Below are 23,908 nucleotides of genomic sequence, written 5' to 3' on the forward strand. Positions count from 1 at the left end.
AAGCCCCTATCACACTGGCATGCTCTACCCGGGTCGCAACCCGATGTCATGCGGGTCAGCTACACAATTTTACACTGCTTTTTGAAGAAGCCCGGTCTACCAGGGGGACAGAAGCAAATACAAAATGCGCGTATCAATGCCCCGGAAGCAGCTTGTTACGGACGCTTCCATCCAAGCTTCTCTGGATTGAATCGTCAGCCCAAATGTTGTTTGGAGTAAATGTTTCTTCATCTCTGCTGCAATTAGGCTCATGGTGTGTCTCAATCAACAGAAATATGGCTAAACAGAATAAACAGAAATTTTGCTTACGGAAGTGAAACCATCACACAGGGGTGGTTTTTTGTTACTTTGTCTGCTTACGAACGGCCACCATGCATTTTGTCTCGCTCGACCCGGATCAAAGCGTGTCGACCCATATCCTGAGGGTATGACCCAGGTACGTGGTTTCACACTACGCAGGATTGTGAATCGTGTAGCCAGAGCCAGTGTGAAAGGGGCTTTAATAACTGGCAAAGGCAGGGCATGTAGCGAGTACCTCACAATCCCACAGCAAGCATCCTAAACCCTTCTCTTCGGGAGTTTCTATAGTATCAGCGATATCTATTACAGTTAGCATTGAGCATTTTAAAACAGGGCATCCCCTAACACAGCATAACTCTGAGACTCTCCCATCCCCCTCCCCCAAACACTACAGAGTCACCACAGTAATGTAACTGGTGCAAGGCACAAAACAACTGTTGCTTTCATTTAATGGTTATATTTCCATAAATGAAAAGTCTGTTACGCAATATCATCTTGTAATATGTATCACATCTCATAATTCTAAACAAAATATAGAAGACTGAAGTTGCTTAAAGATATTACTCTCATAAAAAAAGTATCATCACTTGGTTTAGAAGCATGTTTGCAGTAGAACAATGCAAAGGCAAAGCGGTGGTGATGATGGTGATTGACAGTAAGGTAGATGTGGATGGATTGTTCTGGTATGAGGCTGGGTGAGAAAGCTGAGTAGTACTGACACTTGTTTTGTACAGGACATTGAATAAAAAGGTGTTCATATGAACAAGACCTTTTCCTTCACTTTGTTCATAGGAACACAAACAGTGTTATCCACTGTATACCGTGATTATGATATTTGACATGTATCATAACAGGAACGGTATCAGTACTGTAATTTACTTAAATCGAGGTAAACCACAAAACTGATATACCGACTCACCCCTAGTGGCAATATACTAGTTCATTTCTATAAATTACCCGCTAAAGGTGAAACAACTTCCTATGGTAAAATTACATTTTTGGATGCTGATTGTAGGAAAAATTCCCATCTTATAGACCCTTGTCCTTTAAAACAATTTGCTTAGTAGTTAATAGTGCTTATCCGATTCAGCTAGGTTCACTCAAGGGTCAAGTTATCCATCACACATCGTTATAAGGCTGCCTCCTGTACCGCGTAAGACCGTGTGGGCATGGCTCCCATTTGCCCCATAATGCCATTACAGTAGAACTTGTGTTCTTTTTAAAAAGATGGAATTGCAAGGCCTCTTCCCTATGGCATTTTAAAAAGGGAGCATTGCACCTGTTTCAGACGGAGATCTTCAATACAATCTCCTTGGACGTATACTCATTTTTGTGTTCAGCTACAATACATTTGAATGTGAGTGAAACTACCAAACTTACACTGGTGGTGTATGCAGCATCAGGATCGTCTTCTAAGACTCGAGACAGGCCAAAATCAGAGACTTTACAGACCAGGTTGCTGTTGACCAGGATGTTCCGTGCAGCCAGGTCCCGGTGAATGTACCCCAGGTCTGAGAGATAGTTCATGCCTGCAGCGATCCCCCGAAGAAGCCCAACTAGCTGGATGATAGTGAACTGGCCATCATGTCTCTGTGGGGAAGTTAGGGAATGGAGATCTCTGTTAGATTGTCATGCAGAAAATTGGATATATTAAGTGGAGCTATTTTAACATGCACATCGGGGAGATTCACCCCTCGTCACAGTGTTAAATTTAGAATTAGAACCATCATTAACAATCATCTTGCCATACACATCCCAAAATAATTTCCCCTAACACATAGCTCACATGTACAGTAAACATAGCAGTGAGTTTGTAGTGATGCGTAACCAATAATCATATTTATGGAGTCTTATATAGATTATTGGGATTGCTGAATCATTTGGATAATGTACAAATCATATCACCACAGCAAAATTACATCTTGAGTGTAATTGCTGCTAATTGGACTAATTTATCATTCTGGTTTAAAATCCTGGATTAAAGACCGTGTTTTTACAGAAGTTTGCACTGCTAATTATCCCAAGTTGAGAGAAGATAATAGGATTATTTATTTAAATTAAAAAGTGCCCAATTATTTAACCCCTGATTTTCCTCCCAATTTAGTATTCCATCACCGCAGAATTTCCCCATAACAGTTCTGAAGGTCAGTGGGTGTCCTCCGATCCCACAACCAAGCCTATTGCCCTCCTGACTGTATGCCTCATACTGCATACTGTGCGCCACCTGGGGACCTCAGCATGTATCATTAAATAGGTAAGTATAGTTAAGATTTAATTCAAGTATTTGTTTTTTGTTTGTAAAATATATTTAAAACGTGTGTTATTTTTTATTCATTTGGGACAGCAGGTGGTCTTAATACTGAATACAGGGGTGGCTGGTTTTGAGGATGGCTGTACAGAACACAGTTAATTGATCCATCCTCACTTTATAATTACAGTAACAAGCCCTTGTGTTATGGTTCTTTTGTATTGTGGGCATCCACCCTGTTACAATGGACAGACAATACAGAGCTGCCATCTTGTTACACCGCATCATATCAACTGAGCACCTCATTTTTTTAATGAACAAAAAAGTACAAATTATTAAACTTTCAGTTGCAGTATGTAAACCACAAAGATAACTTGCACTATATCGTCAGGCTACAACACCTATACTGCAATGAGTTTCCAGAAATGGAAAAACATTTAGCTAAAAGTGAAGCATTATATAATGATCACCTTTGGGGATGGGAAAACAGTTCATTCCACTGGGCAAAATGAATGCCCTTTCACTCATTCACTAAACTTGACACACATGTTCTTAAAATACTTGAACTTAAACAAATAAATAAAGTGTTTGATGGATTTGCTGCTTCAGTATTTATTTTGGTTTCCATATGATAATGTTCCCCATTAGAGGGAACTGTCTTCTACACTAGTTGCTGCTGTATTTATTTAATGTGCCACTTCATACTGCCAATGTAATAGATAGAAGGCTATTGCGATTGAGATAACACCAGGAGGAGATAACCTACATTGTTCAAACCTCTCTGCCAATCATTCAAATATAAATGATGATGATTCGTATGAGCTTAACATGCAGAAGTTACATAGTTATATTATTCGAATATAAATAATAACACTTTTTATTTCTTAGTATTATGTGCATGGATTCATAACCTTTCACAGCAAGAAGGTTGTATCCTGATCAGAACATTAAAAAAAAAAAAAAAGTTTAGTGCTCAAAACTGCCACGTTGCCATTTCAAGATTCGGCATAGCTAACGATGCTGGCTTCCAAAGTGTCTTTAACATAGGGATTTCAAAAGAAGATGTACCGCCATAATAATGAGAAGGGTGCTGCTTTTTCATCTGTTTTATATGCCTTGCATGCTTTGTGTTGAATTATAAATGTGTATGCATTCAAATATGACATTGATTCCATGCTCAGGGTCTGGGGGGGGGGGTGTTGCAAGACCCAGTCATGTGAGATACAAAACACATATTTAATACATGCAGTTTCAGCTTTGGGGCTAGCTATCCAAAACGTCTGTGTGATTAAAATATGTTCATCAGTGGATATTTGAAGAGGCCCAAACAAACGGCACTTCATGCACCTGCATGATTTAACAGTTTCCACGTGGGAGTGTGAAGAGCACATGCAAAGCCTGCCCTTACCCGGAGGAACGAATCCAAGGAACCGTTTTCCATGTACTCTGTTATGATCATCACTGGTTTACCTGGAAAGAAAGCATCACACTGAGCATTCATGGCGTCACACTTTTGCATCTTCAGGTCAGATTACGTATGGTTTATCAAAAATAGTCTATGCTGTGAATAATCGGATTAAGGTAGATCAAGAATATTTGAGAAAGAGATAATCCAGTCAATGCCTCTGTTTCTGTTTCCTCCTGCTTCGAATAGTTTATGGGGTGAAGTAGTAACATACCAAGTGAAGTAGTGAAATAGTACACCCCTATTCAGAAGAAACCCGAGAGTTGGGGCTCACTTAAGTGTCAGTGCTTGCTCACATTATGAAAGCACACTAAAGTGTGCACTCACACTCAACACTAGTGTGCACCAGTGGCGGCTCCTCATAAGAGCCTACGGAAGCTAAGCCTATGTGTAATTTTGTAAAATTAAAAAAGCTTACCTTATGTCATGCTTTTCAAGGTCTACTGCATTGCTATTGGCTAATGTAGCCTCAAAATGGGTGGGATTCTGTGTGGTTCCACCTGCAATCACCCTCTGTCTGTCAAGTTTTAATGTATTTGTATTGGCTACACGATGCAAACTTGCGGCTAGCCTCTACCACTCATAATTAGACTTAATCTTGACGTGTCTGTTGCCAGGCAGGGTATGGGTCACGTGTGGCTACTCGCTTATGTTTCAATTTACATACAGTAAGTTGTAAATTTCTTTAATTCATACACCATTTTCCTCACGTTCACTTGAGGAAATAATAAGAATAAAAAAATAACAATAAAGGTCGTCCAAAGCCTAAATTGGACCTTCTTCCACAGGGAGGACCAAAACAAAATTGCCTGTTTAATTGCTCATGGTACGAAAAAACAAAATGGTCGACTGCGAGTATTCACAGTTTTTTCCCTGTTTCTTCCCTGTTGATTTCTGTGGGCTAGTGATTTTAAAAATATTTTTTTTTCTGCAAATGACATCACTCAAGCATCATCAATCAAGTATTGATCAGGGAAAGCACTAGAAAGGACCTTGACCTTGTTCCCAAACTGTGATACTGTACTACTGTAATGCAGTGTGGTACTGTAATGCAGTCTACCACTGCATTACAGTATATATATATATACTGTATATATATATATATATATATATATATATATATATATATATATATATAGTAAGGAAAGAAACTGAGCTGAAAAGTGATACAGATAACACACTCTTACTTCTCGTGACAACTCCTTCCAGTCGAATGATGTTCGGATGGTCGAATTGTGCCATGATGCTTGCCTCGCTCAGGAAGTCGCGTCTCTGTTTTTCAGTGTAACCAGATTTGAGGGTCTTTAGGGCCACTGGAATCTCACGCTTTCCTGGCAGCTTCATCCGGCCGTAGCAAACCTCTCCAAACTCTCCTACAGGACCAGACCCAACGCAGTTCAAACAGAGGCCACACTCAGGAGTTACAATGTAGGAAGATGTTCGCTGATTGGGACCTTTGTCCAAGGCAGACATTTTAGGGGCACACATGAAACTCCTAATTATAATTTAGAATAAATATACCAGAGGTTAATTTATTAATAAAAAATGTAGAAGTCTGCAGGTCTATTTCTTAGACTACTATTTTGTTTAGAATTTGTTTCCCCTCAGTTATAAGATATACAGTCTGAGCAGCACATAAAAACAAAAAAGACACACCCTCTATAAGCACTGGCAGACCACCCAAGTGACCCGCATTTCCCGGCTCAGACCCGCAAATCGACATTAAAACCTGCAGACCCACGTCATTGTACCACCCGCAAAATAAAACTTAGCACTGTTTGGGTGATGTAAAAAAAATGAAGTTTGTCATTATCAACCTATGATTTTAATGTAATTTTAATAATTTAGGTCATATTTATTATTGTCCAAAACTTTCTCTAGGCTTTTCCATGTCTGGACCAGCATTTCACTTTCTGGAACTTGGGACCTGTGCACTGGGTCTTCAGAATTCAAAGAGATGAAAAATGATAACATGCCTGAACCGATGATTTTTTCAATTTTTATCCTTGATGCCTCTATTTCTCGGGCAAACTGACGAACAGCTTGACAGGGGTCCTCATATGTATGGGGGTCAATATAGAACCTGGATTCTGGAAACGTAACTGTGAAAACAACAACACACACGTTATAAAAACTATTTTCACAATCAAAAGAAGCATGCAGCCATGTTTTCAGATGTGTCTTGTGTGCTTATTTTCTTTAATAATTTAGTATTATTTCCCACTGGTGTTTCCATGGAGTGCCTTCATGCTTAACTGTCAGTTTGTCAATACAGTATGATTTAAATGGAAACTGCAGGGTCTGCGATCAAGCTATCAAAGTGTGATCCCTGATGTTCACCTAGAGAATGGAAATGAGCACAATATGTTGTTGTGCCTCATGTTCTTAATTACTGTGTGTGACTATATATATATATATATATGCATGCAATAAGGCTTGATAGCGTGTCCGCATACGTCCAATATACGGACTACTACCAAGGCAAAGCCAAGGGCCGCCAACCCCCAAGAACACCCTGAGGGGCCTTATTGCATTTATAATCAAGGTCAAACAGTGGATTTGAAAAAAATATCTATTAACCCTTTGCGGTTCATTGTCGGACTGGGTCCGACATTGCAATTATTCCTCACAGGTCCTTTGTCGGACTGGGTCCGACATCATTATAGCAACGCAATAAACGGGTGTCTAGTCGTTTTTTCTCCGGAAAAAGCCGAGAAAACCATTCAATTGCCGAGTGGGAGTGACAGGAGCCGAGACAAGTCGAAAAAAAATAAAAAAAAAAACAACAAAGGCGTATCTCATGAATAGTCATACATGGTATCAGGTATCAGATAACGGGGGCGGTCGTAAGTAAACAAGTTGGCTGACTGAATCAGCGTGCAGAAAACACGGACATTTGCAGAGCTTTTTTGAGATGTTATAGTAATAAAATAATGACTTGGATCGCATTATTGAGGAGTTTGGTGATAAAACGAGTGATCCGGAGATGATCGATCGGTATGTACGACTATTATTATTATTATTATTATTTATTTCTTACATAGGTGAACGCTATAGCAAACGAAAGGGTGGGGCTGGGCTGGAGATGCCTAGTGAGTGCTTTGTTGATATGCAGGGCCATTTAAACCCGTTTGACTGTGGAAAAAAATACTTTTAAACAGCACGTCTAAAATTAACTGCGCGTATGAAAATTAATTAGACCTGACGTGCCTGACGCGCAATTAATAAATGGACCGCAAAGGGTTAAATCATTTTTAAGGCCAACATTTTTATTTTATTTTATTAAATATTGTCATACCAATAAAGGAACTAAAAGGTAGTCCCAATTTGAATGTTTAACTAAGCTAAGTACATGAATTTAATTTAAACATGTAAAAATGAGTAAATAATTTAAATAGTCAAATTTATTGTTGATATGTGTTGAATTGTACATTGTCATTGAATGTACATTGTTGAAAGAAATGGCTACTGAACATTCTATGAAGAACAATGTTTTCTAATACGTGGTAATGTCCCAACTGTCTGTATACATCATATATACAGACGTGCTCAAATTTGTTGGTACCCTTACAGCTCATTGAAATAATGCTTCATTCCTCCTGAAAAGTGATGAAATTAAAAGCTATTTTATCATGTATACTTGCATGCCTTTGGTATGTCATAGAATAAAGCAAAGAAGCTGTGAAAAGAGATGAATTATTGCTTATTCTACAAAGATATTCTAAAATGGCCTGGACACATTTGTTGGTACCCCTTAGAAAAGATAATAAATAATTGGATTATAGTGATATTTCAAACTAATTAGTTTCTTTAATTAGTATCACACATGTCTCCAATCTTGTAATCAGTCATTCAGCCTATTTAAATGGAGAAAAGTAGTCACTGTGCTGTTTGGTATCATTGTGTGCACCACACTGAACATGGACCAGAGAAAGCAAAGGAGAGAGTTGTCTGAGGAGATCAGAAAGAAAATAATAGACAAGCATGGTCAAGGTAAAGGCTACAAGACCATCTCCAAGCAGCTTGATGTTCCTGTGACAACAGTTGCAAATATTATTAAGAAGTTTAAGGTCCATGGAACTGTAGCCAACCTCCCTGGGCGCGGCCGCAAGAGGAAAATCGACCCCAGATTGAACAGAAGGATAGTGCGAATGGTAGAAAAAGAACCAAGGATAACTGCCAAAGAGATACAAGCTGAACTCCAAGGTGAAGGTACGTCAGTTTCTGATCGCACCATCCGTCGCTTTTTGAGCGAAAGTGGGCTCCATGGAAGAAGACCCAAGAGGACTCCACTTTTGAAAGAGAAACATAAAAAGCCAGACTGGAATTTGCTAAAATGCATATTGACAAGCCACAATCCTTCTGGGAGAATGTCCTTTGGACAGATGAGTCAAAACTGGAGCTTTTTGGCAAGTCACATCAGCTCTATGTTCACAGATGAAAAAATGAAGCTTTCAAAGAAAAGAACACCATACCTACAGTGAAACATGGAGGAGGCTCGGTTATGTTTTGGGGCTGCTTTGCTGCGCCTGGCACAGGGTGCCTTGAATCTGTGCAGGGCACAATGAAATCTCAAGACTATCAAGGCATTCTGGAGCGAAACGTACTGCCCAGTGTCAGAAAGCTCTGTCTCAGTTGCAGGTCATGGGTCCTCCAACAGGATAATGACCCAAAACACACAGCTAAAAGCACCCAAGAATGGATAAGAACAAAACATTGGACTATTCTGAAGTGGCCTTCTATGAGTCCTGATCTGAATCCTATCGAACATCTATGGAAAGAGCTGAAACTTGCAGTCTGGAGAAGGCACCCATCAAACCTGAGACAGCTGGAGCAGTTTGCTCAGGAAGAGTGGGCCAAACTACCTGTTAACAGGTGCAGAAGTCTCATTGAGATCTGCAGAAAACGTTTGATTGCAGTGATTGCCTCTAAAGGTTGTACAACAAAATATTAGGTTAGCGGTCCCATCATTTTTGTCCATGCCATTTTCATTTGTTTTATTATTTACAATATTATGTTGAATAAAAAATCAAAAGCAAAGTCTGATTTCTATTAAATATGGAATAAACAATGGTGGATGCCAATTACTTTTGTCAGTTTCAAGTTATTTCAGAGAAAATTGTGCATTCTTCGTCTTTTGTGAAGGGGTACCAACAAATTTGAGCACGTCTGTATGTACAGCTGGAACCTTGCTCAACCAATCACATTGCTTGTTTCAGGTTCCATCACCACAGCTACACACATTACAAAAAGCACTATTATATGACAGCCCAAACTATTATTTTCTAGTAAAATTGATTTGTAGGGTAAAATATATTTCTTTATAACAGCTAGTTGTGACATTTCTGTTAATAGGTCATGTAGGGACTGCCTGTACTATATGTTTTATCACTCAGAGTGGTATTCCATCCTCTAACAAGAACATAAGAACATGAAGGCTATTTGTCCCATCAATGCTCGTCCATTTCTTTAGCAGCTAATTGATCCCAGGGTCCCACAATCTCATAACCCTTGAGTTCTACCCCACACATGTTACTATATAACCAGGCTTTCTGTTGGCCCTTTTTAATAGCATCCCCACATTGTCTAGATGTGACAGTGATGGGCTGTTGCAATTATAATGAATACAGAGCCAACAGGGAGATAATTGGTCTAATATTGAAAAGGTAAAGAGAAGCAGTAGAGTTCATTATGCTCTTTATTATTATTATGCATTATTATTATCTGGTCAAATTTGTCATGGAAAATGCTAGCGGATATACAGTTGCAGCATTAAATGACACAATACAGTATTGTATTGTTAGGCACTGTGACAGAAAGAGAAGGAATTGAAGCTGTAAATCTCCCTCCCGACCAGAAAGGGCGCTGTGTAAGGTTGGTGGGATGCTTCCACCTAGATGGGCAGACTTGACGGTAGGAGGAAACCGGAAGGTGACCATATTAGGGGAAGCGCGTAACTGCACATACACTGAAGGACTCCGTTGCACTCAGCTACGGGGCAGACAATGATTGGAGAAACCTTGGCGCTGGGCTGATTGCAGGGAGGAGTTTGGTGGTACAAAGGGGAAGCAGCTACGTCAATCCGGCCCCTTACGCTGAAACGTGATTGCGCAGCCGGAGCGTGTTTTGTTTTGTGTTTGTCTATTACAGGGGAGGAATAAGGAGACTGGGTGCTGCAGCCACAGAGCCAGCACTTACCCCAGATCACTACCCCACTGCACAGCATGACACGGACACCAGCGCCACTTCCCCGGGATTAAAGGAGCACAGTTTCGTGCACGGATGATTGTGGTTTAGGAGTTTCGTTTTTGTTTGGGACTGCAAACCCGCTGTATCGTTTCCCCTATACCATTGCTGGTATAGGGGCGACTGATTCATTACTTGTATCACTTTATTAAATACAGACGTTTTTCAGAGATTACTATTTGGCCTTTTGTATACAGCACTACTCGCATTCTTGTCATAGGCACCCTATAAATATGTACAATTATTTTTTTGAGTAAAGCTAACAAAACAAGACAAGCTTATTGCAAACACTGTTATTTGATTGACGTATTTCCTAAGCAGACCTGTTATAACAGAAGACAGAGATAACCATGCATTGGCATTCTCCTGGTACTGTTTAAGTAAATTCTCCTAGTTATATCCATACTAGGTGTCTGGGGTGTTTTCTAAATAGGCAAACCTGCTCCTACCCAAATACCCAAATATATACAGTTGAAGTCAAAAGTTTACATACCCGAATGGAAATTTATAATTTCTAGAAATTTCTCAAAAACAAATAATTAGGAAAAATCTTTTGTAGCAAAAGTTTTGCTTTTGTGGATGAGGAAAAAAAGTTATAAGAAATAGATGTCTACAATTATTTATTACAGCATTTTTTTTGCAAAACTCCAAAAATGCCAATTCCAAAGTATTCATACCCTGACAAGGAAAAACAAAATTAACAGTTGAGGCACCGTTAGCAATAATAACCTCTTTTAAATGATTAGGATATTTGTCAATGAGCTTTTGGCATGATTCTTTAGTGATTTTTGACCATTCCCTGTACCATTATTACCACCTCCATGCTTGATAGTAGGTATGGTGTACTTTTCTTTGTACACCTCACCAGACTTTCTCCAAACGTAATGACTATCAGCGTGACCAAATAGCTCGATTTTTGTTTCATCACTCCACAAAACCTTTGACCAGAACTCATATCCGTCATTAAAATGCCGTTTTGCAAACTTTAAGCGATTGTACGTGTGACGTTTTCTTAAGAGTGGCTTTTTCCTTTGCCTGCGACCATTGAGACCTTCACCATGCAATACTTGACCTATGGTTGAAATGGAAACCTACTTACAGCCAATTCACTTTGAATATCTTTGGCAGTTAATCTCGGATTGTTATTAACCTTCTTCATAATTCTTCTACTTGTTCTTGGTGAAAGAACCTTCTTTCTTCCTGACCAAGGGTGCACCGTGACAGTATCATGAGTTTGTACTTCTTGATAATAGAAACAATATTTGAAATTGGGATACACAAATGCTTGGAAATCTTCTTGTATCCTTCTCCAGCTTTATGACAATAAAACATTTTCTGCCTAAGGTCTTCAGATAGCTCTTTACTTTTTCCCAATTGACTTATTGGTAATGACAGCAATCATCCTATCCCTAACCCTTTTATACTCTCTAAGAATGTTCACCTACAATCCAGAATTTTCTAGACTGTTCTAGAATTAGGTTCTGCATTATCATATTGACATTTCTAATACCTTATAGACAATAGTATCATTCCATCAAAGGGTATGAATATTTTTTAATCAGCAGGAGTTTTGCAAAAAAAAAAAAAAAAAGATTAAATAAATATTTGTAGACATCTATTTCTTGTAACTTATTTTCCTCATGCACAAAAGCAAAACTTTTGGTACAAAAGATTTTTTCCTAAAATTCTTTGATCGAGAAATTTCCTTTGGGGTATATAAACTTTTTGACTACAACTATATATATAACAGAAGAAAAAAATAACAAACTGTACCTTAAAGGTATCATTTTTAAAGTACATATACCTAACAAAATAATTCCAGTAAATCTTATCTAATATGTTTTACCATCACATCATGGATCTCATATTTTCCTACATGAAAGAGGCACACATTATGTCAAACGTGTGTTTGACTTCATGGGATTTCCTTTCAATAGCATTTATAAACAATCAGGCTGGTGAATGTTTCTTGCACTCTTTCGTATGCTGTACTTCCCGTTGAAGAAACGCATCCAACACACATCCCTTCTGGGAGTCCATGTTTGCCATTTATTTTCTTTAAACTCCCAGAAGCTAGACACATTGGCTTGCATTTGAATACAAATCACTGCTTTTTGTTGGACTGACGTGTTTTCAATCGTGACTTCATTCCTTAATGCTACTTTATGAAGTTGACCGGAAGTACAATATTGAAGTATCTGCAGGAGCATTCAATAAATATTCTTCTCCAACAACTTCAAATAATCCTCCATTAAAAAAATCAAATTATCCTTTATTCAAATGTGTGCTTTTGTTATATAGGAAAATCTGAGACAAACTAAATTATAGCAATATATATCCAATGGGGAGTGTACGCGTTTCATTTGTAAACCTGCATACAAAGGGAAGGTGGCTGTGATAAATGTAGTACCCACTGTGTCCATTCTGATACTGCGTCTTCTCCTCTTCAGGGTCCTGGAAAGCTTTGCTGTATCCACAGTGCCTGGGAAAGAGAAAGGACATGTTTCCAATTGATCTTTCAGTCCCTTTAAGATGTTGTCATGGAAAAAGCATTCAACACCGAGCAATGCAACGTGTAGGCACCAAAGAGGGCAATGTGATTACAGTACTATCACAGGTTACATAGAGAGTGGTGTTTCTGCATTGCTTAGTAGGATTGCCATTTGTCTTGAATAGGGGTCTTATCATTGAGATAACATTGAAACCTGCACAATACATACATCAATTCAGCTTGTTTTTGCCACAGCAGTGGAAAGTGGCCAAGTGACTTCAGATGATCACCCTGCATGACAGTTTAATAAAATACAAATACAACAGATTTCCAGTCATAGATCTACAGGCTAGCATTGGAATTATTATTCCACATTTTATTTTAGTTTTTATAACTTTTAAATGCTCTATAGATATGTATTGGGTTGATTCAATCGTTCATGTGGGTTTTAAATGGAGTCTCAGTACAGGGATTAGAGACCTTCCTGGAACACCAGCCACACCGAGCACAGGCTCAGTACAGGGATTAGAGACCTTCCTAGAACACCAGCCACACCGAGCACAGGCTCAGTACAGGGATTAGAGACCTTCCTGGAACACCAGCCACACCAGGCACAGGCTCAGTACAGGGATTAGAGACCTTCCTGGAACACCAGCCACACCAGGCACAGGATCAGCAGGGGGCTGGGAATCAATTAATTCATCCCAGGTCAGCAAGCTGGAAGAAGAGCTGGTTAAGACCTGTCATACAGCAGCGATACCATGGTCAGAACATCGACAGGAGTGAGATTTGAAAAAAAACAAAAAAAACAGGAGTGCAATTTGTGAATAAAATTATGGTGAATACTACCACAATTCAGATTTTAATACAGGGCTGTGTATGAAACCTGCATAAAGGATGTGCAGGAAAATATTAAAACAATTGAACTAGATGGAAAATGAATACCCAGTATATTTTACCAAACAGAAGTGCATTTAAAAAAAAAAAAACTCTTTTGACTACGTAATACTGTGGTAAGTAATACAATTTTAAATTCTACATCTTGAAAAGGATGTAATTACTAATTAGATAGCTCTTCTTAATAAAACCTACCACAATTTTAGCAATTATCCAGAAGTATTCAAAACACATTTTGAGAGACAGGTTGACTGATGAATATGTATACCCTTGTGATTTGGAGTTCTGTCAGCGTTGATTAGCATTCATAAGAGGAAACTGGAACATGAGGTATATAAAAACTAGTTGTTAAAGTGTTTACATGCTAATAAAAACAATTAACAATACAAGTATCCAATTCAAATGGATTCACTTTGTAAATAAACTGGTACAGAAATCTGTAATAGCCTTATTGAATAAGAATTGGTGCCCACTGGAATTTACCAAAGTGTTATCTAACTCAGTGGTGCGCAAACTGTTTATATGCCGCCCCACCCCCCTTACTTAGCATACATTTTGTTTCGCCTCTATACTTTAACACTATATTTTAACAGGTGTTTGTTTTCCTGATTAATATAAATCACATATATAGTAACAAACACATTCTTACAAGTTTTCAAAATTGTACTTTCAGATACAATGTATAAATGTTGAAAACGCGTGTCGTAAATGGAACATTTAAAACCAGTCTATAAATCTTTTTTTAAACTTGGGAGTCAACAGTTGGCTGACAGGTTAAATCTGTGTTTCCAACAAATAAATCTGTGAAATTAAATCCATTTTTTACACTTGGTGAGTGAACATTTAGATAGCATTTCTAACAAATAAATCTGTGAAACACTGAAGCACTTGATTTGGCACTGTATGCTGCAGAGCTGCTGTTACGCTCTGAGAGCCAACGCTTCCCCACCTCCTCTGCATACCACAATGCCAAAACATTTCAAAACTTTTAACAATGTGTTTGTTAACATTTATGAATGAAGCTAAATCAGTTGGTTAAATTTGGGAAGAAATACATGATGTACATTAAATAATTAAATATAGTTTCACTGACACTGTCACTTCAAACATCATTTCTCCTGTTCTGCAAGTCCTAGAGTGATTGTCAACGACTCATTTGAAAGGTAATAACTAATTACCTGTCATTTAGGTATTTATTTAAAATGTTCTATCCTTTAAAAAATAATAATGATTTTACAGAACTGCCTCTAGTTATAGTCACACCTCCCTTACTGACTCTCGGCACCCCCACTTTGCGCACCACTGGTCTTACACTCATGCTCATTGTAACTTCCAGTTTACACCACTTGATTTGAAGCTCTCCTAACTATGATACCACATGCATTGGATACAAACGACTTTCCACGCATACTATCCTGCAGAGCATGATCAGTGTCAGATGATCGAGTGTCAGACTCAACGAGTTACGAGTGACGACAATAACTTACCTGAGGTAGGTCTCACTGATTCTAATGCATGGTTCTTTACTGATGCTGAAGATCAATTTCATTTTGCAGTTTTCCCATGGTTACACTATGCATTTACATGTTTTTTTATACCTATACTTTGCTTTCACTGTGCTTTAATACACTTTGTTATGCTTCTACTATGTGAAATGTTTATAAAGGGTTTAAATAAATTTATTAGTGGATGACAGGGAGCCAATGCCACACCTCCAAATCTTTGTTTATTATTATTATTATTATTATTATTATTATTATTATTATTATTATTATTATTCAGAAATGTAAAAAGCCCACAAGAAACAGACTATATGTGTTGTCTTAGTGAAGTGGATTACAATGCAGGCTTAATACAAACATTCAGTTCCTGGTTGAAATTAAAGCCTGGTTGATTTGGGGTATTTGAAGACTTAACCACTGCCCTCCATACTGTAGAGTATCAGCAACCATGGTGTATTGTAAAGGCGTCACCAACAGTACAAACTTACAGTAGCAACAGTCTAATGTATTTGCTTACCTTTTCCGGCAGATAACAATCGCTAGAAACATCACCAGCCCTGTAACCAGTGTCAGGCAAATCCAGATAATCGTCATGGTGTCATATCTAAGAGGAACTAAAATCAATAAAAAAACAAAACAACATTTACAAAGGTACAAATCTTTTTTTTTTTTTTTTTTTTTATCAAAATATGCTACAGCCATACAATAGAAGCAAGGACACCAGACAACGCAGGGCTGGTCATTCTCATTGTGAAGCTATTACTGCTGCTATATACTGTATCTAGATATGGGATGTGCCATTAGCTTTTGCTTTATTATTATTGTATTCTCAGGGTGCACAGAACGCATGCTGGCAAACAGAAGCTGTACCAACTATGATTCAATCAGCCCATTGTAAGCCTGTGAAGAGCTTGCACTGATTCAATTAACACCTTTATTTTTTAGCTGCAAGCAATTCAATATCATAAACAAAAAAACAACAGGAACTTTAGACTTAAATGATATTTTAATGGACTTTGTGATCCTAAAGCAAGCAGGCATGGCATCCCATAATACTACGAGTGTGCATTCTCTCAATATTTAAGAAACCACTTGGGAGATGCAGACAGTTTACACAGAGTTGTACATAGGGTAACCAGATTTTCAAAGCTCAAAACCAGGACACATTGTTAAATAATTGATTAGACTAATTAAACTAATTAAAATATAGGTTATTTAATGGTTATTTAAAATAACCATCCACTCACTCTTAGTATTATCTTCATTTTTTTTTTTTTTTTTTTTTAAGCAGCTAGCTAATTTCAGTGCATTTCTGGGTGTATAATTTGTGGCTAATTAGTTTAAGTAACCATACTGTGTTATACGTATTGAGTACTTTTATATTGAGTTCAATAATAATAATAATAATAATAATACTAATAATAATAATAATAATAATAATAATAATACATTAAATATTTAAAAATAAATTTAGATTTTAGAATTTCTCTTTCTTTACTCGCTGCATCAGGCTCTATTTATTGACGTTGATGTGGTTTAACCTGGTAGTTTCAGATGCTTGCAACCTCTTGCAGCTCTGCCTGGGCTAAATCCCCCCAGAACTGAACTACAAAATGACCGTATTACACACAATTGTAGATAAATATTGAACATAAACTAAATGTAAACACATGGCGCACTGAGGAATAAGCACGTACGCCTGTGTTAATCACTTTATAAAAAATAATGTTCTTGTTTTCACTGCAAGTGCCATAAACTAAAAACGTCTGTTTACGTTATTTTGACAAAAGGTATTTCGAGTGTGTCGCGCTACATGAAGTGGCTGAAAACTGGGACTTTTTAAAGATTTTGAGCAAAATATCGGGACACCGAGACCTTTGATGGAAAACCGGGACTATACTGGCTAAACCGGGAAGTCTGGTCACCCTAGTTGTGCAAGAAAGAGCAGAGATTAAAACTTTAAAATTACCTCATCAAAAATATAACTCGTTATTTATTGTCATTAGTTCAACGTCTCTATCATGTGCTCACTATTATCACATCCCTTACGAAATGCTAATGTTCAACAAATATTTTTCGTGTGAGAAATTCTGCATATGCCTTCCATTGCAAAACAAATGATTAAATAATAACAAACATTCAAATTGTATTGGAACTATGATGCTTTTAAAATAAATAAACAGTTACTTGTGTTATTGGTGCTATCTGTCACTGGAACAAATGTGATTGGTTTATGTACAGAACAAAATAAAAATAAAAACATTAAAGAACGACATCTGTGCAAGTCTGCTGTTTCCCGATGCTCACTGGTTGATCTATCTCATTATTATTTCATTGATCTCAATGCAGACCAAAAATGAATGGTCCTCATATGCAAACTGCCAAATTATTTTTAGTTGAACTTTTGTTTTTTTGTATCAATCCAGAAAAAGCTGGCAGGCACTACAAGCAGCGCTTATGTCATTTTAAAAATCTCAGATACACGAATGCATCTTTTATATACAATATAAGCCCTGTGTTGTACAGAAGAGGCTGCTAGAGTACTGCCATGGGGCAGAGATATCCAAAATCAACAATTTCTGTGATTTTCCTTAGCTTGGAAATCTGTGCCATGGCCGTATCGTGCTGAAATCAGCCCAAAAAGTGAGTGATTTATTATAGCATTTTGTGAGCCCCTGAAAATTAAATGCTGAAAAAGAACAAGCATGGATATAACCAGGGAACACTTGGCAGCTAAAGCATTACTCCATGCAATATCTTCATTACAACAATCCCTGGAATACATACACACGGATGAATAACATGTCAATCACTGTGTGTCCACTTTTGTTTTATTGAACACTGAAATACCCAACCTGTCTCAGGCCAGGATTGAAAGGCTGTCAAGGCTCACTGCAAGGGATATGTTTTCATTACTATCTGAATTCAGGAGAAGCCATGTCTGAAAGGGTTTCTTAAGCACAGCATCCAGAACACTGAGTACAGAACATCATTTTTATCTAATGGACTCAATGGATTGTCTAACAAGGATACCACCTGAAAACACAGAGAAACTGGGATACCGTTAGTGTAGCGCTGGTGACACAGTATAACAGAGCCTCATAAGCACTGTCAGCGTTTTTACTCTTTATTGGTAAAATAAAATGTAATTGTGTCTATCATTAAGCTTGTGTTACAAGTTAGAAACAAAGCAATTTAGTTGTTACTTTAAAAAAAACAAACAAGGGATGTAGATACCCTATTTCTGGTCAGAGATTTCTAACTAGTATCAGTAAATAGGTACACCAATCTGTAAGGATTCCATAATAACTACAAAAAAACAAACACAGAAAGCAGACATTACAGTGAATTCGCAAGTGAAATATTGTGTGATGCTTTGCCAGTATAATATCAAAGATACCATTTAACTCAAGTATATGGAAATAATTTCAAGATCTTTACCTAGTTGGAGTGCGCTAGTCATTTGTGCAGCAATGTAACATATGGTTAAATGCTCTAATTCTATTAGACACAGATGAGAAATAAACAAAGCATAAATGACTGTACATTTTATTATCCCCAGCAGGAGCATCATCAAGGCATCAGCAACGGTTCCATTGTACCTGCTGTGCGTATGAAAGAGCTGTTTAGGCAGTGCGTTTTTAAAACCTGGATTTGGTCAGTCATATATAGTGCACAAGTCATGGATATATTAGTGGCGTTAGAATCTACATCCACTTTCCCTAAATGCAGGCCCAATGTCCTCATAATATTACCACATTTACATCAAAGCAAGTTAGCAACAGGCTCTCTGACAATTTTGGAATCAAGGATAGTTTGCCAACCTTCGTTGCTTAGAAACAGGTGGTCAATTCCTATATTTAGCACATTTACACATCCAGGATCCCACACTGTCGCATTTTATATTATAGCAGGTCTGCAATATTAGATTAGGTAGCAATATTTCAAAAGGTCAAAATGTACCAAATCAATGTGATCATTTTCGCTGTTTTATATTAGAAAAATATGTTTCTGTTGCTGTGATTTCAACTGAAATCTGCCAATAATTTGATAGAAAAGGTAAGTGGAATTTGGGAGTATATTTCTATGGATCAAGCAAAATGCAAGTATTTTGGAAAAATATCTAATTTTATATTTTCTCAGTCATTAAGTAGAACAATATATACATTTTTGTGTTTTTATAATACAATTTACGATGCTGAAAATGTTTTCAAACCCAAGAAATTGAACTACTTCTATTAAATACCTTTTACCGGTGTGGTGTTATTTTGCGTTACGCTTTAAAACGTGGTACGCAATGTACTGTGCTTGCCCGGGCATGCGCAAATGATTTTAGCTCAGAAAACAAGGAAACGCCCATCTGAACGGGGTATGATGTATTGAGTTTGGCCCTTAAAGTTCTTTTTAATATAATTTTATCACAATTCAGCAAATTTACATCCCTAACTGATGAGCAACAAACTGGGTTATCTAAAATTGTAAACATATACGATTTCTTGGGTGATCTACAGTTTGCCTTGTTCGTAGTGATTTGTGCATTAGTGATTAGTATCATAAGAGATGTATATTTACGTGCACTAGGCTTTAAAGGTATGGGGCTATACTAAGATCACAACGATAACTCTGAGCAGTATTTTTGTTTGTTTGTTTTTGCCGATCGCTTCCAACCCTGTGTCAGCTAGTTAATAAATGCTTTTCAATGCCTGCATGTCTTGGATGGTATCAACAAAGGTTTATTTTTTATTGTTTATTTATTGTATTTATTATACTGAAAAATAACAGCATTTTATAAATGCAATGTGTATGAACCCAACGTTGTTTCAAAAAAAGTCTATTCCAGGGGAAAAAAACAACAACAACTAAAAGATTTGCAAAAAATATTACTATTTTTGTATTTATTTTACATTTTAAATAATGGTAAGTACCTTTTATCTATTTGCTGTTTTTATTCCGATGAGGAAACTCCCTAAGCCTATTTCTTGCAAATAGCATATTTCCCAGCAATTCTCCAAGTGGAGTCCACACCGGTTTTTTTGTTTGTTTGTTTGTTTGCTTTTATCATAGAGATGCAGTAAATCCAATGCAAGACTAATAATAATAATAATAATAATAATAATAATAATAATAATAATAATAGTCTTTATTTTCATGCTGAAAAGGTTACTAGAATTCTCCCAGTTTTGAATGAAATTATAGTGTATATCATGCTTAATTTCCTGGAACTATAGTGCACTTAAACTGCTACATACACTGCGGTTGGCTTGACAACCATATTTACAAATGGCACTCGCTGCCATTTGTACACACGCCCCTTTCATTACTGAAGTGAGTGACTCCCTGTTTAAACAAACTGCTGAAATCGGGCAATCATTACATGCCGATTGGGAGGTTTTGTGTGACATGGAGGCTGTGTTTTTGTTTATGCATTTGGAAGAAAGTACTGTACGTAATCGATCGAGAGGTCGTCAAGCACAGCTCTGCTCTTTTCTGCAAAACCAGCAGAGATGCCATTTTGCTTTTTCTGCACTGCTAAATACAGTGGTGACGATCTGCAGGACCATGACGGTAGATCAAAACATTTGGGCGATCTTCTGACCAGAAGGCCGGTGGGAACGACTTGAGTGGTTTCCAAGTGACTGGATTGAAAATGTACGCCTGTCTAAGGAGTCGTTGTCATTTAATGAGGCATTTCCTGGAGTGCCAAAACACACACGAGACCTTCGGTATCGGTGGAAAAACTAGTTGCGGTCGCACTGTGGCGTTTGGGGATACGAATTGTTTTATTTAAGTTGCAAAACCAAAAATACAATTTTTTACAACAAAATATTATACAATTGTACTTTGATTAAATAAAAAAAAGTATATTATATGTATGCACTATTTACCTGTGTTATGAATTTACTATTCATCAATATTACAAAATCAACCTGTTTCAACAGGCACCTGTATATTTTTTATTAGCCATGTTTATCACATTTACATGTCTGATAAACAATGACATCATTAGTTGTGCAGAAATCCACTGAGCACCAACTGCGGCTGTGTTAGTGCGGTTGTAATACACACACACAGTTAGTGCGCATTAAATAACCAAACTGAATTAATAACTGCACTCGATACTTGCTCTGAAAAGGATTAACTAGTGCAGTTGTCGCTGCCCTTTGTAACCGTGTGTGTATACAAACAGTATTAAGAGCAAAAGGTGAACTCACAACCGCATTTATCCTGTGTGTGTACGTAGAGAATCTTAATACAGAGTGGGTGGTTGTAGGCTTCTAATAATTGGCCCGGATTCCACTGCAATGCAATTTAAAAATCAAGGCTGTAAATCCATGTTTAATAGATTTAAAGTTAAAAACTTTTGTGTATACAGAGGTTTACCGTTTAAAATGTCATACATGTTTTTAATGAAAAAATGTACTGAATTTAATATTTATACTTTTGTATCTATTTCTGTACCGTATTTATTAACAGTGGTTAAAACTGCACCAAGATACAATAAAAATCAATACATAATAAATGAGAATAAATGAAAATCAGTGCAAGACCCTTTATATGACATCTTGTGTTTAACGTTTATTAAAATACAATGCCTTTTAGGATTATAACATCAATTTACAGATTAAACCCTTAAACCTTCACAGACTTAAAAAGCAGCCTTGTCAGCTGTTGCTGTTAGGTGTCAGCCTCAGAAGTGACACAGATTTTGTTTAACAGTACTGTGGGTCCTATTGAATATTCCCATGGAACCCCAGTGGGGATTACCGGCCAGTTACTGTGGAGAATCTTTAAAAGAAATACAAAAAAAAGACCAAAAAAAAGAAGAATTAAAAAAAAAAAAAAAGACAACACCATGCAGCATTTGTGAAAAATCCCCTCAAGAACCAAATACCCAAGATGTACTGCTGTCATACCCAAAATGTACTGCTGTCATGTACACATGATCTTTGCACAATAATACACAACTACTGGTGTTGCTGTTGTTTTGTTTGTTTTTTTTACTAACCTGCTTTCCCAGTCTCCACCTCCATGGTCTGGCTGAACCGGCCGCAGCCAGCGGACGTGCGTGCTCGGACCTGGAAGACATAGTGAGTCCCAGGCTTCAGGCCTGACACCCGTGCACTTCTGCTTTTTGACTTCAATGTGGAATAGCTCTGTTGTTCTTTATCCTGGAGGGAGGAAAAACATTGCAGATTCATTGTCATGTCAAGTGAAGAGTAATCTGAGATTTTATCATTACAGAAAATACTTTGTACCTCTGTACCATTTCCTCACCATGGGTAACCAAGCTCTGTTTACTTTAAAATGTACATCTATGCTATTGTGGCAATTAGTGTAATCCTGAATGCCACTGTAAATTAAAAATAGCATTCAGTTTGACTAGGGTGACCAGATGTCCTGTTTGACCGGTACTGTCCCCATTTCCCATCAACTGTCCCGGGGCCCCAACATTTCCCAAAACGTTAAACAAGTCCTGGTTTGCAACCTCGCACTCCTTACATAATTTACACAATCGTCTAACATATTAAAATATGGCTCCAGTGGTTTAAGAAAACAAACCAATACATTTGCATAGAATGCCTTTAGTCAAAAATAACTACTCTTGAATCCGCTAGTAACATTTGTTTAAGTTATACTGGCCATTGCAATGACGTAAGCTAATGGAACTGAAAGGCGGGATTCAGTCCATCTGCTTGCAAGGCGGAGCAGCGGGGAGATTGCAAGAACTCGAAACTTGGTGTGGATTATATACAGAACAACAAAAGGTCTGGATTAAATCGATACCTCGTTTCCATGGACAGCCAACTCGAGCTGACTCGAGTGCGCTCGAATTGGACTGAATTCTCCCAGAACTCGAGTTGATGGACAACTCGAGTTGGTGAAAAGGAGGCGTTTCCACGCTTTTCCAAGTTACCTGAGATCATGTGAGTTGGGCAGGAAATACAAATGATTTTCCTCAGAAATAATTTACTGCAGACGGTATTATAGTCAAATTGTCAACGATTTAAAAGATAAATCCATCTAGATATTCGTTCACATTTGTTTCACGCAGTATATATACATAGCTGTATATCACTACATAATCATCTATATATAAAGAAACAGAACAGATTAAAGAAGCGCTGGACAAGGGAAATAATGTGTCAGATCTCAAAGTGGATATGAGAATGGCAGTGATGAAGCCAATTTGCTTGTGAACATTAAAAGTACACCGGACATTTCCATCAAAGGATTTAAAAACTCTGGAATTGATCTGATGTGATCAAAAACCCAGAGGCAGTGTAAACTGCGCCTGCTACTGTAGGACTGTTGCAAATCTGTAACAAAATGGTTGATTGTTGTTGTCGATGCGTTGTAGATACTGTGTTACTGAAGACACCCATCGTGCAGGTATCTCACAGTCCATAACAAAACAAAACGTTAAAATAAATGAATAAATGAATAAATGCACCGTATAAAACTGATCTGATTTTACCAGGGATTGCTAGTCTATTAACAAGTTTGAAATTATTTCGAAGCTTAGTGAAAAACAGGCAATTCAAAAACTCTCAAAATCCCCCAAGGTAGCAAATCCGCCGAATTTAATACCAGTCAAAATGTCCCGTATGTGCCCAAATGCAGACTTTAGAATTCTGGTCAGCCCGAGGTGTGAAAAAAACTGTGAATTAGTGAAGAGTCCTTGTACCGGAAAACATGTTACTGTCCACGTGGCCTCATGGTGAATTAGTGAAGAGTCTAATTACTGTGTATTTGCAAAG

General features: G+C 37.5%; 1 protein-coding gene across 2 annotated transcripts in view; it reads right to left on the bottom strand.

The window, feature by feature from the left end:
* The window catches only part of LOC117963742 (ephrin type-A receptor 8-like), a 170,575-nt gene that overhangs the window by 7,490 nt on the left and 139,177 nt on the right, over window positions 1-23,908 (bottom strand). For both annotated transcript variants that reach the window (XM_059002195.1, XM_059002196.1), the window contains exons 7-13: window positions 22,156-22,318; window positions 15,667-15,763; window positions 12,674-12,741; window positions 5,990-6,115; window positions 5,201-5,386; window positions 3,957-4,018; window positions 1,681-1,890 (exon numbers count right to left, since the gene is read on the bottom strand). In XM_059002195.1, coding sequence (XP_058858178.1) covers window positions 1,681-1,890; window positions 3,957-4,018; window positions 5,201-5,386; window positions 5,990-6,115; window positions 12,674-12,741; window positions 15,667-15,763; window positions 22,156-22,318 — 912 coding nt within the window. The remainder of the gene's footprint in view (window positions 1-1,680; window positions 1,891-3,956; window positions 4,019-5,200; window positions 5,387-5,989; window positions 6,116-12,673; window positions 12,742-15,666; window positions 15,764-22,155; window positions 22,319-23,908) is intronic.

Source organism: Acipenser ruthenus, chromosome 27 (genome assembly GCF_902713425.1).
Source record: "Acipenser ruthenus chromosome 27, fAciRut3.2 maternal haplotype, whole genome shotgun sequence".
NCBI classification, from domain to species: domain Eukaryota; kingdom Metazoa; phylum Chordata; class Actinopteri; order Acipenseriformes; family Acipenseridae; genus Acipenser; species Acipenser ruthenus.